At 50.3% G+C, this 15,542-nt stretch overlaps 5 protein-coding genes across 5 annotated transcripts; 3 read left to right on the top strand and 2 right to left on the bottom strand.

The window, feature by feature from the left end:
• Window positions 1-798: 798 nt before the first annotated feature.
• On the top strand, window positions 799-1,625 carry CGGC5_v016969 (uncharacterized protein; the record flags this gene model as incomplete). Its single annotated transcript, XM_032025926.1, has 2 exons — window positions 799-988; window positions 1,081-1,625. 2 exons carry the CDS (start codon window positions 799-801, stop codon window positions 1,623-1,625), a joined length of 735 nt encoding a protein of 244 aa, XP_031877604.1.
• Window positions 1,626-2,938: 1,313 nt separating this feature from the next.
• Window positions 2,939-3,451, top strand: CGGC5_v016970 (uncharacterized protein; the record flags this gene model as incomplete). The annotated part of the gene is made up of 2 exons (XM_032025927.2): window positions 2,939-3,268; window positions 3,323-3,451. The coding sequence occupies 2 exons, from the start codon at window positions 2,939-2,941 to the stop codon at window positions 3,449-3,451; spliced, it is 459 nt and encodes a 152-aa protein (XP_031877574.2).
• Window positions 3,452-8,467: 5,016 nt separating this feature from the next.
• CGGC5_v016971 (uncharacterized protein) lies at window positions 8,468-9,613 on the bottom strand (the record flags this gene model as incomplete). The annotated part of the gene is made up of 1 exon (XM_032025928.1): window positions 8,468-9,613. The coding sequence occupies one exon, from the start codon at window positions 9,611-9,613 to the stop codon at window positions 8,468-8,470; it is 1,146 nt and encodes a 381-aa protein (XP_031877603.1).
• Window positions 9,614-11,490: 1,877 nt separating this feature from the next.
• On the top strand, window positions 11,491-12,882 carry CGGC5_v016972 (uncharacterized protein; the record flags this gene model as incomplete). The annotated part of the gene is made up of 5 exons (XM_066153668.1): window positions 11,491-11,635; window positions 11,708-11,742; window positions 11,797-12,391; window positions 12,584-12,745; window positions 12,800-12,882. The coding sequence occupies 5 exons, from the start codon at window positions 11,491-11,493 to the stop codon at window positions 12,880-12,882; spliced, it is 1,020 nt and encodes a 339-aa protein (XP_066006887.1).
• Window positions 12,883-12,988: 106 nt separating this feature from the next.
• CGGC5_v016973 (uncharacterized protein) lies at window positions 12,989-14,005 on the bottom strand (the record flags this gene model as incomplete). Its single annotated transcript, XM_032025929.1, has 1 exon — window positions 12,989-14,005. One exon carries the CDS (start codon window positions 14,003-14,005, stop codon window positions 12,989-12,991), a length of 1,017 nt encoding a protein of 338 aa, XP_031877600.1.
• Between the last annotated feature and the right edge of the window lie 1,537 nt (window positions 14,006-15,542).

Below are 15,542 nucleotides of genomic sequence, written 5' to 3' on the forward strand. Positions count from 1 at the left end.
GGGGTTCGGAACAGTATGAGGCCATACGGGTAAGAGGTGCTGGCCGCGCGGGCAGTGCGCAGCCAGATCGATGAGCGGAGCCGACCCGGTTCCGGGAACGGACATGACGATACTCCTGGTCGAGAAAAGGACACAGACATATAGATCAAGTCAACATGAAATGAGACAGTCCACCACTTAAGGACGATACGACGAGCAGGCCGCCGCACAGCTCCAGCAACCGCTATCCCCGTGCTTGTCCTCGACGGTAGAGATCTCGACTTCACGTCTCGCAATAGCAGAGCGTCAACGTGAAAGTTGTATAGCAAAGTTCTTCGCTGTGGGCAACTCGATGATCCCTGTGTCCTCTGTGGGCGACAGAATCTGACCGACGACGCAAATTCGACAGCTGCCACCGCAAGGCATGTGTAGCGTCGCGTCTGTGTCATTCGCTCGAGCGATCACACATCCGGGGCTGAAATCCCTACAGGCTCTATAGCCAGGTTTATAGGCTAGGTGCGCTAAGGGTCCTGTAGGCTGGGGGGCGCATGAAGGCTAGGAGCAGCTAGCAGAGCAGTGCGCTGTAACTACAGTGGCTAAGCGCCATAGATATAGGGGGTTGAGCGCTAATGTGCGCTCTTTAACAGCGCTCATGCCGCTTGTGTCTAAATCGGGCTTACTAAGGTAGATGAGGTGCACCAATAAATCTGACTCGGACGATCCTCGCTCCGGTGTTATGCTTAAGGCCAAAAGACGACGACTCGACGTCTTATCCCGAGCCGGACCTTCGGCGTATCGCAGCCAGTTCTGTTCGCAACAATGAGTCTTCCATCACTCTTGTCGGTTCTATCCAGAGTGTCACTCCGCAAGACCCCAGCTCGGCCGTCGACTGCCCTCAGCCGCGACAGTTCGGCCGTTGCACTGTCATCGGCCTCTCCCGAGCCTAACTACCCTCCTCAGCCTCCTCCGCCACTGGTCACAAGTGTAGCAGAAGCCGACCCAGACGCAGGTTTGTCGCGCCATCCGACACTTCCCACTGCCGCAAGCAGATCAATGCTCACAGTGCGCTATATGAACTTGCTGACGATCGTCCTCGTGCAGATTTCTCCGACGCTGCCATCCTCGATCACAACCTCGACTCTGAAACGAATCGCGTCACGTTCGATTGGAAACGCGCCGGCGTACGCGAGCGGCTCGTCATCGCCGAAGTCCATGCTCAGCTGATCAGCCAGAGCAAGATCCTGGACTACTGGCGTAAGGTTCATCGCATGACGGGCCAGGTGCGCGAGGAGGCCCTACGCTGCGAACTCTACCACGTCTTCAAGATCCTCGATCATCGCCGTCGGAGGGAAAGGTCCTTTCTGCTGGTGCAGTGGGTCGGCTACTCGGACGACCCCGGAGACACGACGTGGGAGCCTCTCGGCAAGATCGAGGAAGTCGCCCCAGTCGATGTGCAGGAATACTTGATCAAGAAGCGTCTGTGGAAGAATCTGCGCCCGTGGCCCGCTTGGAAGAAGAAGATTCAGAACGATGAGGATGCCCGACTTATGCTGATGACTGCACCTAGCTTCTTGGAGGAAGCCAACCAGCGCCTGCGCTCCGAATCGACGACGAGATTATCTGCGGACCTTGGGTTCGAGATGTGACGCATATATATTGCATGGGCCACCCCGGCAGTTCCAACGGGAGACAAAGCTTCTCGCCATTTTGTGGCTGTAGGGAGCATTGGAGCTTTCTGGCCGTCCGCTCCTCCTATTTAAAAGTACGGTTTAACAGTGGATTGCTGTTTGATGAGAGTTAGGCCAAAGGAACTTTGAACATGTGCTCCCTGCCGAGGGTCTCAGGCTTAACAGCTCAACTTGCCAGAAGTATGTCACGATTGGCGAAGTGCTGCGGGAGGGAACTTTTTTCGCTGTCCACGGCGTCGATCAGTAAGTCTGGCACCTAGCAACGGAGATCCAAACCCACGCAGTACCCGAAAGGCAAGCGCAAAGCTGAAGGCTTCTCCTGACCAAGCGGAACTGCTTCATGATGATGGTGCAGCGGGACTGGTATCCTAGGGAAGTGAAAAACTAGGTAGGCAGGAATCTATGTTTACGCAGTAAGTACTGGCGATGAACTGCGTCCGACTCGACGTCAACGTCACACTGACGGAATTGCTTACACAGCAAACATGTCGCCATCACGCCTGCCTATTGCAATCAGCAATCTCTTGCTTTGAAGAGAGCCGACTCGGCAGTCTTATCTAGAGTATCCGATTGACGAGTCTTTGAGGGCTGCGGAGTAAAGAGAGATCCATGTTCTACGACCAAAGGCGCAATAGAGGCTTTGAACAAACGAGGCGACTTGTGCGACAACATTCGTTGGCGGAACAGACATCCATATAATCTAATAATGACAACCTCTTTTTGAAGCCTTCAACGACCATAGCTGAATCTGCCGTGGTGATAATTTTCGGAAGTCGGACCGTCCCTTACTACACCGCCTCGAAGAAGGAATGGACTTTCCAAGCACAGATAGGGTTCGGACTTGGCTTCTCGACACCTTTACGAATCCGAGTGAAGTCAGGCCTGGAGGAAGAGATGTTGGATGGCCGCAAGTGGAAAAATCTTAATGATCACTTGAAACACGAGCCTTATCTTGATTCAACTTTACCTCACCATCTTGCATCAACAAATCAATCATCGAAACTTTCGACCAAGTAGGTGTGGCAGTCAGCGGAGGCAAGCATGTGATCGGCACGAGGACGATTGTGGAGGTGAAAATAAAGGAATATAGCGCTCACGACAACTACCTAATCTTGCAACTAGATTCGCAGGTCATCTTCGCCAACTGCTCAACCGCCAACAGCATGGCTACGAATAACAATGCTGCCGCAGATCACGTAGCGACACTGGCGAGTCTCCTGGACCCTTGCCGTCGGTATCCGATTGTTGAGTCTGTCTTGCGCAATCTCAATATGTCAGACGTGCATATGCTGCGCATGACCTGTAAAGCCTTCAGCTGGCTTCCCGAGCATCTGCCGACGATTTTATTTAATCTGAGTTCGCACTTGACAGCCTTTGTTCAGGATCCGAATCGATTCCGCGAAAACATGCGGGATTCCGACGCAATAATTTCCCGCGGCTTCGCACTCAATTTCTTCGTTCGCGGAAGTGCTCGGTCAATGTTTTTGGATGTTTTTGTCCAGAGAGGGCAGCCGGCTGAACATTTCTTGCGGTATTTGGAGGGCAAAGAGCTTTACACCATCAGCTCAGTGCAGGATGCCAATGATGGCCAAAGTCAAGATGTAGTGCATCCGTTTCCCCTTGCGTATATACACCAAGCTGACTTTGAACGTCAGATACATGATATCACCGTACTTCAAAATCCCGAACGCAGAACAACAAAGAACAACAATCCGCCTCATTCGAACCACAGCGTTTCCTCTAGGAGCGGTTCTGCGAACTTCATTGACGACAGCAGACCTTAATTTGATACTTCACGACAAAGCATACTCAATCTTCCCAGCAATAACCATACAGAAGAATCTGTTTTATCCCCTAAAAGATTTGAACGGCGAATTCGGGCGTAGGCTGAACGAATATGCGCACCAGGGATGGAACAATCGTCATTTCGTATGGCCTGACTGGTCACCCGGGAAACTGAGGGGCCTGGGCCAGCGATCTTTGGACGATAAATCATCCCTAGTTGTCAAACTTCACGGCGGTGTCGCGACAATGTCTGCGACAGCGCAATCCATCATTAAGCATTCCCAATTCGACGTCGTACATGGGTCTCAGTATGGCGGGTTGGTCAGACCGGGGCGAAGGCCGCATAATGCTACTGCTGGTAGCCCACATGTTCTTTCGCTAAAGGCCAAGACGATTACTTCCTACTCTCTCCGTCTCCCACTCACGTGTGGAATGTTGAGCAGCTGGGAGGCTTTTGTTACGGAGCGCTTGAATAGGTGGACCATAGTGGAGCTTTTCAAACTGGAACCTGGGGCTTGGCCGAAAGGCATCACTCATAGGTTCCGTTCCATCGCAGTCAACGAGGATAGCTTGCAAGGCTTCACACAACCATCCACATGGGATTACGCGGATGACCAAATTCCACAATGGTATGCTGAGTGGGAAAGATCGTAGGCTTGCGATGTCTTTCACTGGTGGTGTTCGGAAGTACTTTAGGTGTTTGCGTGCAATTACGTCATGTTCTACCCTCTTTTTGTACTACAATGTGCGTGAGAGACGGCAGCCGGTGGTCATCCATTAATACGCTGCACATGGACAGAGACTAGGTATTGTGAACAGGGTCTAATGACATCAGTGGAGCACGTCTTTGCCAACGCTGCCTACTGCTCATGTTGCTTCGTAACTCTTGGTTCTAGTTTCAGCCAGACCATAGTGTCGCTCACTCGCAAAGCAGTCCCTGCAGATTGATGGCTGAAATGCCAATACCGATGCTGAGTTGTCACCAGTAAGGATGATACGACTTCTGTGTGTGACACTGTCAATGCGTGACATAGGATGGACGCTTGTAGATGCGAATGGCAGTACGGGACGAACGATTGATTACTGAAAGTTGCCCCTCTTCAGACAATGCGTGACCTGCTACCTATACTAAACCCAATTGCCCCCTTGTTGCTTCCCCCTTCCTTCTAGGCCGTTCCGAACAGCCCTTACAGACTCAGAACTAGAATGATACTTAACCACAACTTTATGCGGAATATCTCGATTTTCAGGATATCAGCGAGTCAGCTCCGGTGCTGTCGTCCTTAGGCCAATACGGCAGTTTTTCAATTTATCCAGGTGTTCTCCAGACAATGAAAATAGAAAAGTTTGATTTGTGATGACGCCATCGCATAGAAGCACAATATCTGTTCGACCTCGGCAGCTATTATCATGCATGTAGTCCGCGGCAAAAAGAGGCGAAGCCCCACTACACTGGCGGCCGCAAATGCCTGCCAATCAGCGGACTATGAGTCTGAGTTGACACACAGCTTTGAGGGCTGTTTAGTGGCTTGTGCACAGTGTAGGCAAACTTTGGTCGCCACATGTGTCAAAGTTTCTTCCTGATCATATTCTCGTCAAGAAACCTCCGTAGTAAATTTGGTGTGGCATCACTCTCTCGTGTTACTTTCCTCTGTCTATATTAACGCTCGACGGGATACAGCTGACATACTGGTTGCTGTTGGGAATCTTAGCAAAGATATCTGCGAAACCATTCTTCCACATAGTATCTGTTCCCTGAAGCCTGGAAATCACAACAGTCTGGACTGCGCTTGGGAAACATATTCAAAAGATCCCTGAAGTCTTCCTTCGCCACACGTAGGACAGAAGTCGTCACACTACGGCTGCTCGCGCCACGTTTACCTGTTCACGCTGGAAGAATCAACGCCTTATTACCTAGGCCATCCATCGCTCCGCAAGTCTGTTCTTTCCCGGTACCAAAGCTCTGTGAATATATCTATCGTCACATCAGTTGATTAGGCGGTCCTACTAAGCTCCTTTAGATCTGCCTTTCGGCTGAACACAAATCGATCTGTGACATTGGTGACCGTATATCACTGCCTCAACTATCCTTTGTGGAGACCTATTCACGGGCAAAAGTTCTGTGCTCGAACGTGAGACGGGGGGTTCCTTTGCTTATGTATATGCCTTCCTGCCCGGATCGTATTGCGGCACTGCATAGCCCCTTGCAGATCCCGTAAACCATCCGGCCGGGGACTTATATCGAAAGCTGTAATGTTACTGCCCAACCAGTTGAGGCGTTGGCCGGCGGAGCCATTTATGAAGAATAGGGGATAATCATACCCACAGGCATCGTTATGTGCCTTCACCTTATGGGCATTCCGTCACGCATTACCGAACCTTTGCTTCGTGCCATAATTGGTTGCCCTGATCCGCTCGCAACGAACGCTTGCGGCCACCGTTGTCCGGGATCGAGTGGGAGCTCTTATGTTTGAAATTATTTGTAGAAGCTGATACACTGTTCATCAAGGCCGCACAGAGATTTGCCACTTGCGGCGAATCTTTGAGACACGACCCTTTCCATAAGAACCACGGTAACAACCGTCTTCACAGCCAAAATCATTGAACGCAACACAGAGCTCGTATGCGCTCGGGCGCGTTCGCAACGCGGCTTCTGAAGTTCGATGAAACCATCTGCTTCGTGTCTGATGCGTATTTTAGCAGGTGTGTCTGTACATGAACGAACGGCTGCGTACGAATGATCAAGAAACCATCTAGTCATGCCGGTACATTTAGTCCTGCGCGGGGCAAGTGCTCATCTGGTGAAAAACCTGACTTGAGCCAGTCGCCCCTGCAGGTTGTCGTACTAGTACGTCGCCCCTGCAATGTAATCTGGCGCTCAGCGTGAGACCTTGTTTCCATATTTTCCCACCAAAAATGCGCTTTGAGCCAAGCGACTTAGCGCTGCGGAGGTAGAGTACTTACTTTAGGCGAGGTCTTGAGGCTGCTCCCTGCCGTGAGATGCGGCGGGCGGCGCCGAGACCGATATTCTAGAATCGGCTGGGTCTAGTCTTGTTGCGATGGGACTGGCGACTTGGAGATGCTGTCATCGCATCTTTCGCGGCGCCCCGTTTGCTAACCGTGGATGCATTAGTAGCGCCGCGAGTGAACGACTTTACCATGCAGCCGCTCACAAGCGACACCAGAACAGAAGACTCCCATCAGACAACCACCATTCGAACCATCCACTGGCTGATGTTAATATTCCGTCATGAGCAAAATACTGATCACAGAGAATTCAGCTTATGGATGTCTTGTGGATGGTTCTGGAAGGTTGATGAAAATGGGACGGCAAGAACTGATTCTAGGCCATCCATGCCGAGTTGCGTATTTTGATGGAAATAAAATGTAGACACACACGACTTGTTGCTTATGTCGATGATGAGCAGTAATTTGTGGTTGGCAGGATGTTGCGGCTGTTGATCCGCGGGCATCTCAATGACTGCTATAGAACCATCGCCATTGTGGACCGCGCACTTCATGTGATCCTAATTCATTCGCTTGACTGACAATGATAGTAACGTTGATGGATCTAAATGAAAGCTGGCTTTTCTTCGTTGCACCTTCTGCAAATCCATTGAGAAGTCTCGTCGGCCGACTTCGTGGCGTATCTTACATGGAAGGACTTCGAACGCGGTCGATGACACAGGATGCAGAAGTGTTTAGAAGACATACTTCCGGTGGAGGCAATGAGCTGATAGAAAGTCGTGTTTCACGACAATGGAAGATCTGTGATGCTAAATACGCATGGCTCCATATCCAAGGCCGGATGAACAAGATGTCGTGGAGGGCTGTAGTCAGGAAGGCATGAGTGTCAGATCATTTTCAAGAAGCGACTGACGATAATGACAGGCTCGTCATCTATGCTCCTGCTATGTGGCTACCATGCGATTCATCTGTTTTGTTTGCTGTCGAGAAAGTCTCTCGTCTAATTTCATTTCATGTCACTCGTAAGTGCTTTAGGCTACTTGAAGACTTTAGAGCCGAAGCGAGTGGTCATATCGGATCACACAATATGCGCTGCATTGTCTGTGTCAATCAAGTGGATAGAGAAACGGCAAGCCATCGGAGGTGTGAGCGAACTTCCATCTAGCCTGGTATGCGAAGGCGCCAGCGGATACCTCGAAGACGTGATTAGGCTGCATAAAGTCGCTTTGATCGACGCTCTCGACTACAACCTCTTTGCTGACGACGACGTGGATGTTTGCCTCGCATGTTAGGCTGCTGTACGTTCTCCCATTATTGCTATGTTGACTACATATGCGATGAACCACCCAGATGCGGAATCGACCTCAGCTGTCACGAGCGCTGTAGTTAGTGCTTGCAACCTGATGAGATACTTTCGGGGCCAGGATGCGGCCTCCCAAAGCCTTGTTAACGAGATAGTCGTCCTCTTTCTGTACTCTCACTAGGCGGGTAGCTGTTCATGAAAGACAACATCTGCAATGGGACCGAGTAAGAATACGTTTTATCATAAGCTTTGATACTATTTAGTTATGGGCATCTGCACATCAGCTTTGCATTTGAGCTATACTAGTAGGGCTGATTTTATACATAAGACGACGTGGTTTTATCAAGCAATAGAGGTGCATGGGATAACAGGTGAAGCGGATCAATTGCTGGCATCTACTGCTATTGTTGAATATTACCCTATTGACTTGAAGACAAAAGCTGCTTTAAAACCCAGCTGGAGATACATACCATAGGTGTCACGATATGCCACTAGAATGACACCGCAGTTTCCTCACAGATCCTTCAGAAATTAGAACAGCGTTGACGTTAAGGCTTAGTTCTATTCTTAGTGATAGAGATAATAGCAAGAGAGAACAGTACTTATCCATACAAATGTGTATGCATATTGATATAATAATAAGCCTAAAAAGGGAAGAAAGCAAAGGGGAAAAGCTGAATCTAATAATACCCATCCAACTTTGGCCGTTCGCGATATAGATGTATGGAACTCTTTCCCTGCGATGTCAATGATCTTCATCACCGTTCTTCATAGTCTCAGAAGTCCCTATAGAACATGGCAGTTTGAGTGTCGAATCAGTCGGTCTGGCACCGTACGCAAGAAGCAGACGGACGGCGTCGATGCTGTCGTTGCGCACCGCAAAGTAAATTGGAGGTTCGTCCCACTCACCCGTAACATGTGGGTTGGCACCGAGATCTAAGAGCAGTTTGGCGCATTTGAGATTGTTGTACAAGATGGCCACACCCAAAAGAGTATGCCAGAACTGTTGGTGCGTGCCATCCTGCTTGGTTCTCCCGGTGTTTTGAAGATTGATCATGGACCGGCATTCTTCCACGACAGTCTGGGAATACTCGCTATTACCTTTGCCAAGAAATTGCTCAAGGAAAACGAATCCCTCTGTCTCTTCTTTCAGGTTTGGTGGGCCCAAATCGCCGCAAACAGTGTGAAGTATGGTATCGCCTAGCCTGTCTCGTAAGGCGAGATTGATGTTCTTTTGTAGAAGCAGGCGGATTACGGCCGCTTTAATAGACAGGTTTGTGCCAACAACGTCTGCGCCGAGGCCCACAAAATTGGTGGCGGGCGTTCTGAGGACCATATGGAAAATACAATCGTTCGTGGGCCCGCCAATACGGCCGGTAAAGTTATGTGCTGGATGATGTGCCAATGCCTCCACCATACGTGGCCCTCTGAGACAAGCCTCGTAGAGATAGACAAGATGGTCTTCGGATAAGGCGACACCCAGTAGACATAGAGCTTCCACTTGAGACACGTCGCTACTCATGATGGCAGCCACTAGATCATCTTCCGCCGTGGATGCAATTGTCGCCGAACTACGACCAGAAGACCACGACCCTCCCAGCGAGTCCACCGCGGTGTCGTCTGACCCGAAACTTCGGGCTGACACGAGAGTTTGCGCATTCTCAGTTGACGGAGGTTGGTTAATTCTGAGTGCTGGCTCTTCCGCTAGACGTGCGGACGCTGGTACCTCATCGCTTGTGCTGGTGACGGCGGTATTATGAATGGAGTCGACTAGGGTGGAGGCGACGCTGTAGCTTGGAGACCAAGATGCAGCGGGAGACCGTTCTGCTAACGTCTCATCCGAGTACGTACTCGTGGGTGATGGGGGCTGGTCTAGGTGTGTCGTGCTCATGGTGCTTGGGTGTCTGAGTTGTGACGCCTAAAGATGGCACCAAAAGCGTTCTTCACATAGCTCATATATCTTCTGTTACGCTTATGCAGGTGACCACAACGTGGATAAGCTTTACGCAACTTCTAGATGGACCAGCACGTCAAGAAGTGGTTACCATCAGTCATCGTTCTACGATATGCCGGCCATGCAGTCATCAATAGATTGCACTTAATAGCCACTCGAACTAAGAGCGATAAAGCTTGATAGCATGGCTATCTATTCATAATCAAAGCAGCCAGGTCGTCATCTACACCTGTAGTAGATTGATGCTCTCCCGCTCGATGCAATTCAGTAAGAGATTTGGAATAACAAAAGGCTTCCTCGACGGTAGAGCGTAAGACCATGACACACGATTGCGAAGAACATGTAGTTTACTAGAGAATTGGTGCATTTCTTTTACTCAAGTTCGTTTTATGAAATCAGCCGAACCCGACTTTTCGTGAGGACCCACATGATACCAACCGAGAGACTTTTCACTGACCGTCAGGAATTGATTCCGAGGTAGCCGCCTTTGTCGGTATCCCGCGATTCTTCTGGCGGCATAGACTGAACTGTCTTCTACGCTGCAGTCTCAGCTTATCGCTTTTCTGTCGCCGCTCCAACTGAAGATACTGTTTGCGAAGGATCCTGTGTTGAAGCATATCTCTTCTTTGCTGCGCATTGCGGACCTCGTCGCTCACTCGGGAAAGTCGGCGTCGCCACCTGGAAACTATGATGGCAGTTTGCGACTTGTGCAGCCTGCAAAGCGAGCCGTCCACGATATCGTCAAGCTTGGCGCGCTCGAAATGCACGAAGCTGGCCTTCTCGAGATCGCTGCGGATTCTCTTATTGCATCGGCCACCAGACTGTGACTGGCCCAAACACTTTCCAAGACTGGTCAGGTTGACATACTTCATGAAATCTGTTATTGAAAGTAATCTGAAAATTACCATGCTGCAGGAGGGGATCATAACTCCGAGCAACCAGAGACTAAATAGACTAGATAGCACCATTCTCGCAACACGTACCTTACAAGATAGGACTGTTACCGACGCTGGAGAAAGCAAGGCTTAGACAAGTTTTGACGAATATCATGAATGGCAGGCACTTGGATCATTTAGGTATGACTCAACCTTGTGCTCGTCAGTTAGTGCCATTATCAAAGTATCATGATTTCACAGATGACAGAAGCGCGAGGTGCAATTCTAGGCCCATCTCTCACCATGCCTGTTAGTCATTGGACTATGATAAAGCATTTGGTGACTTAGATGAGCAAACATCACAAACATTCGGCGAATCACTAATATATACGGTCACAGAGGGATTCTGAAACAAGTTTGAACATAGATGTCTCACAATACCTCTCATGTTTGCAGATATCAACATCATGAACTTACCCACGATAAAACGCTGACCGGTTGATTCTGAACTCTAAGTACACAAAAAGGCAATAACCCGTTCTTCAGGGTGTTCGCATACCCATGAATATCGAGACGGCCTACATCATTACGCTCACCTGCAACACGCTTTTATGGTGTCTGACGACCCGCTCTTATACCTTTACATGCGTGCTTGAGAATGCGTTCGCCTTTGATAGACAGTTTCTAGCCTCAATCGACGACTCGAGACTAAAGCTTTTCAGTAGACCACTCACAGCAAGATTGTCACAAGATGATGCTAACTACAATGGCTTCAATCCTCCAAGGATGCTGCGCATGGCCATCGCACTCATCATTTCTATCGAGAATGTAGCCATCGTCATATATCCATGGTCACATCAACGCCTTTCTGCACAGACGGTCGCATCACAGGCAGGCAGAGTGGCATTTCTCAACTTGCTACCGTTGTGTCTTCTCGCCATGCCCGAGAACTTGGTGGTATCTCGCATTGTGCGACAGTGCAGAGAGCAGTGGTTCTGGGCACATGCCCTGCTCGGATGGCTCATCACTTTAGACGCGGCTGCTCATGTGGTAGCCGTGCTCACTGCTGCCTCCAAAATACAAGGTAATGTAGACGCGAGTGAGATTTATTTGCGTGATTAAGGACTTGAAGAAAGTCATTGCTGACGTATGAAAGACCGTGCTCTAGGACTATGGACGACGGGGTTCACGGTAAACTGATAGGTCTCGCCATAAGGATCGTTTACTAACGTTGACTGTTACCAGGCAGGAATTCTTCTTTTCGTCATGGCGTGTCTGTCTAGTGCTGGGCTTCGAAGAAAAGTCGCCAGAGTTGTGCTTGATCGCGCCCGACGACCGGACCATACAGATTCCCTGCCTTGGGCAAGTGTCCATTGGATTCTGAGCGCCATAGCATGTCTTCTGATGGTGGTTCATGCCGTGTCACGCGTTTCCTGGATGATGATCGCGGTGGTCTCCATCGGATCTATTGTGCCGTCTATAATCAGACTGGGGAGGCAAGCTCCAGCTTTGGAGAGCGAGGCCGTAGAGATCTTGAGGGTGCCCACATCATTGCAAAAGGTGCTTGTCGTCCTCGAGATCAACCTTTCGCAAACCATCAGAGCGGGCGAGTCGTATTACTTCAAAGTTGACGGCACGCCAATCCGCGTGGCATGGATTCGTCGTTATACTTCTGAGCAAAACGGAGCCCATTACAGTGCCTTCTTAATTGTATCAGGCACACCACGCCCTGTTGGATCCAGAGAGATTCGCGGCCCATTCGTACTGCCGATTGCCCCGGCCATGATGATCGACAGGACACTCGATATTTTGACGACCGACAGCGGCATAGTCGAGGCTTGTCAGTGCTTTGCGTGGCGAAAAGTCCTGAAACGAAACCAACCTGCTTCCTCATTGACGTGGGTGAACGAGAGTCCAGCCATGTTGAAAGCGTGGTTGGCGTGCGTGGGGTCGAACTACGCGAGACACGATCGGCAGCCCACGATGCGAATCATATGCACCGGCAGAAGTCGTCAACTATTAGCAAGCGTAGGGTCCGGCGACCGGACTGGCCTAGAGTGTGACACCGATGACCTATTCGTACAAAGGCTGAAGCAGTACCGCGAGGCGCGCGTAATGTTATGCGCCCAAGACGGCGACGATCTGCGAGACGTTCTCCAAGACCACATGCCCTTGGGACCTCACAGCCCGTACCGTAAGTGGACAAGGACAAGTTACACAGATGATGGAGACTGATGCGACGGCTTAGTTGTGGGTGAGCATTTGCGATCGCATCGCATTCACGCTAATCGTCTGGATTTGGATGCCAAGATGAGAGACCACACGGTCTGATCATGTACCTGGAAACGGCATCCCAATCGACGTTGGTTTCAAGGCAGATCCATTGCAGTACGGTTGAAGATACGAGCGTTAGCACATGCTTCCGGCCAGAGAAACTCTAGACACGGCAGTTACTGGCCAAATAACTGGCGGTGCACTCCAAATACAGGCGCAACGGTCTATTGATGATGAACTCTAGCATTGTTTCGACATCGTTGTACAGCAAGATCCAGTCGACGTTCCTAAACTGCCTCGTCTTCTGAAATGGCAAGTATCTTCCTATCACGATGATTCCCATGTACTGCGTCGCACCTGTCCGTCGCTGTATGCGACTGCCACGATGGAACTCCCGGGCAATGCCCCATCCGGCTCCATCTGGTCTCAGTCCAAAATTGATTGTAACCCAGCCGCTCGACCTTCTTATGCTGTCTAAGGTATCGTCTGCCAATACGAGTGTCTCGTCTCGCGTTACCGCACTGTACGCGTACAGCTTATGCAGGCTGAGACTACTGTTGCTAGAATCGCTGATGCAAATACCGACGACTGTTAAAGAGTCGAGGCCGTTGTTTTGTAGGATGCGCTTGGCTTCTGTGTCGGCTTCGCTGTTCCAAAAGTCTACCATAGGCACGAGTGTGAACCAAAGCTCATCTTTCTTCTCTGCAACGTCCTCGTCGCTTAGCATGGCAATCTCGTACAGTGATGGACAGTCAAGCGGTCCAGCCCATCGCCTCTGCACCATGCACTCGGCTATATGTACTGGTGGCCCAGTGTCGGTGGCGGAAGAGTTCGTCTGCATGTGGAACTTGGATAGGGCTTGGATTGGGTAGATGGGGGACGGGGATAGTATAGCCGTTGGTGCCTGCTGGACGCGCCGCTCGCTCCGCTTCGGACTCTCGCGGGACACCACGTGAAACTCTTGACGCGCGACCAAGCGACTTCCGTTGGGCCTTACACAAGGATTCTCTGGAAACTTCTTTGAGCTCGGCACGCTCACTACGCCCGCGATGCTTTGAGGTCTCGCATTTGTCGTGAGGTCAACGGCGATGCTGCGTGCGCTTCCAGGATGACTCGCGCGTTGGGGAAGGAGTCCGAGTAGCCTGTGCTTCGCGCGTCTGAAATCTGGAGTTGACAGCATCGTGTGTGCCTATGACTGGTTCCCGATATCTTACTGGTAGAGCTCAACGCGGGTGCATATATATGCTTGAGGTATGCAGCGGGCTATTGAGGTTGTTGGTTATGAATCACGCAATGCCTCAGAAATAGACTGTGATGAAATGCAAGCCTGGGTTAGGCGCAATTCGGGCCTTATACTGTCGAGCAGGTGAGCTGTAGCCGAGTATATCTGGTGCTTGGCGTGGATACGGATACGTTAGCGTTTGCTAGTTATTTGTTGTTATTATCGCTCTCGTATCTAGATTGCCGACTAGAGATTATACAGCCCGTGGGCCTAGGCATTAATAGACCTATAACCTACCACAGGTCAACAACTCTTATTACCTGACTGAGGCCGCTCGGGTTAGGGCTTGATAACTAAACACTACAACCTACTACAATCAGCTTGATTTAGATTTGGGAAAACATCCATCTACCATGTCCGGCCCTTCACACATAGACAAGAGGAGTTTTTTGGGCACAACGTAAAATGGTTGGGACGTGTACGCTTTCAGGTATCGGAATAGGGCAGCAATAAACCATCCGACCGAGACGCGGTAGCCAGGTTGGTGAAACCAAAGCTGACAACACCCCTGCGCACTCGTGCGTTATCGCCTATGCCGGAGGTCTACAGTACTAGTGACGCGACGCAGCGAACGGAACTAATACGCGCGACAGGCGGACTCAAGATGCACAACTCTGGACTCGCCTAACGGGCGAACAACCGACGTTATTAAAGTAGTAACAGTTGCTTAAGCTAGTGAATATAACTTTACCATATAACCGTAGTGCCGTTCTTCTTGACCACTCGAGCGGCGCTAAAACATGTCTAAAACAAACCTTTACGCCTGTCACTGTCGTACATGTACATCGCAGCAGCGCAGCCATTAATTGGTCTACTTATGTTTCGCACTGCTATGTACGTGTATGTATTGCTGGAAAACACACTAGGATTTTGTGTACGAGGTATTGTATAGACTGTGTGTTGTTGTGATTATGAGATTGAGCAGTTGGAGCCTGTCATAAGTGCCTCGATATCTGCTGCATAACAACTTAAATGTGTCTCGAGTCCTAGACAAAGGTCTTTGAACAGCATTCTATCGATAGATTCCAAACAATGCTTGCCAGATATCCCGCAGTGTTCTTCAACGCCATTGCCGTAGGACAGACGCACGTTCTTGAGAGGGATGCAGGCCCTAGTGCACCCATCAGTGACTGGAAAGCGGCGGAATTTGACAAGACATGTTGGGACTGGGCCATCTTAGACAACGAAATCAATGCTCAGTGTAACGACACCATGCAGCGACCTGTTTGGTCTCGGCTGCATCTGCGCCATTGTCTCCACAACGATGGTGGCTCTCTGAAGGCCGGCAACGGGTAGGCCAAAAGACCAAAACGTGTGCCGCGCTAAGGCATTCTGGCAGCGGGAACTTCGAACAGTCTTGCTCGAAGTGTTCTATCCAGGAAGGAGCACCTTCCAATGCGACTGCAAGCCCGGACCCAACGGCGTTGAGCAGCAG

This window comes from Colletotrichum fructicola (genome assembly GCF_000319635.2).
Source record: "Colletotrichum fructicola Nara gc5 chromosome Unknown KSG_Nara_v1_contig11, whole genome shotgun sequence".
Taxonomy (NCBI): Eukaryota; Fungi; Ascomycota; class Sordariomycetes; order Glomerellales; family Glomerellaceae; genus Colletotrichum; species Colletotrichum fructicola.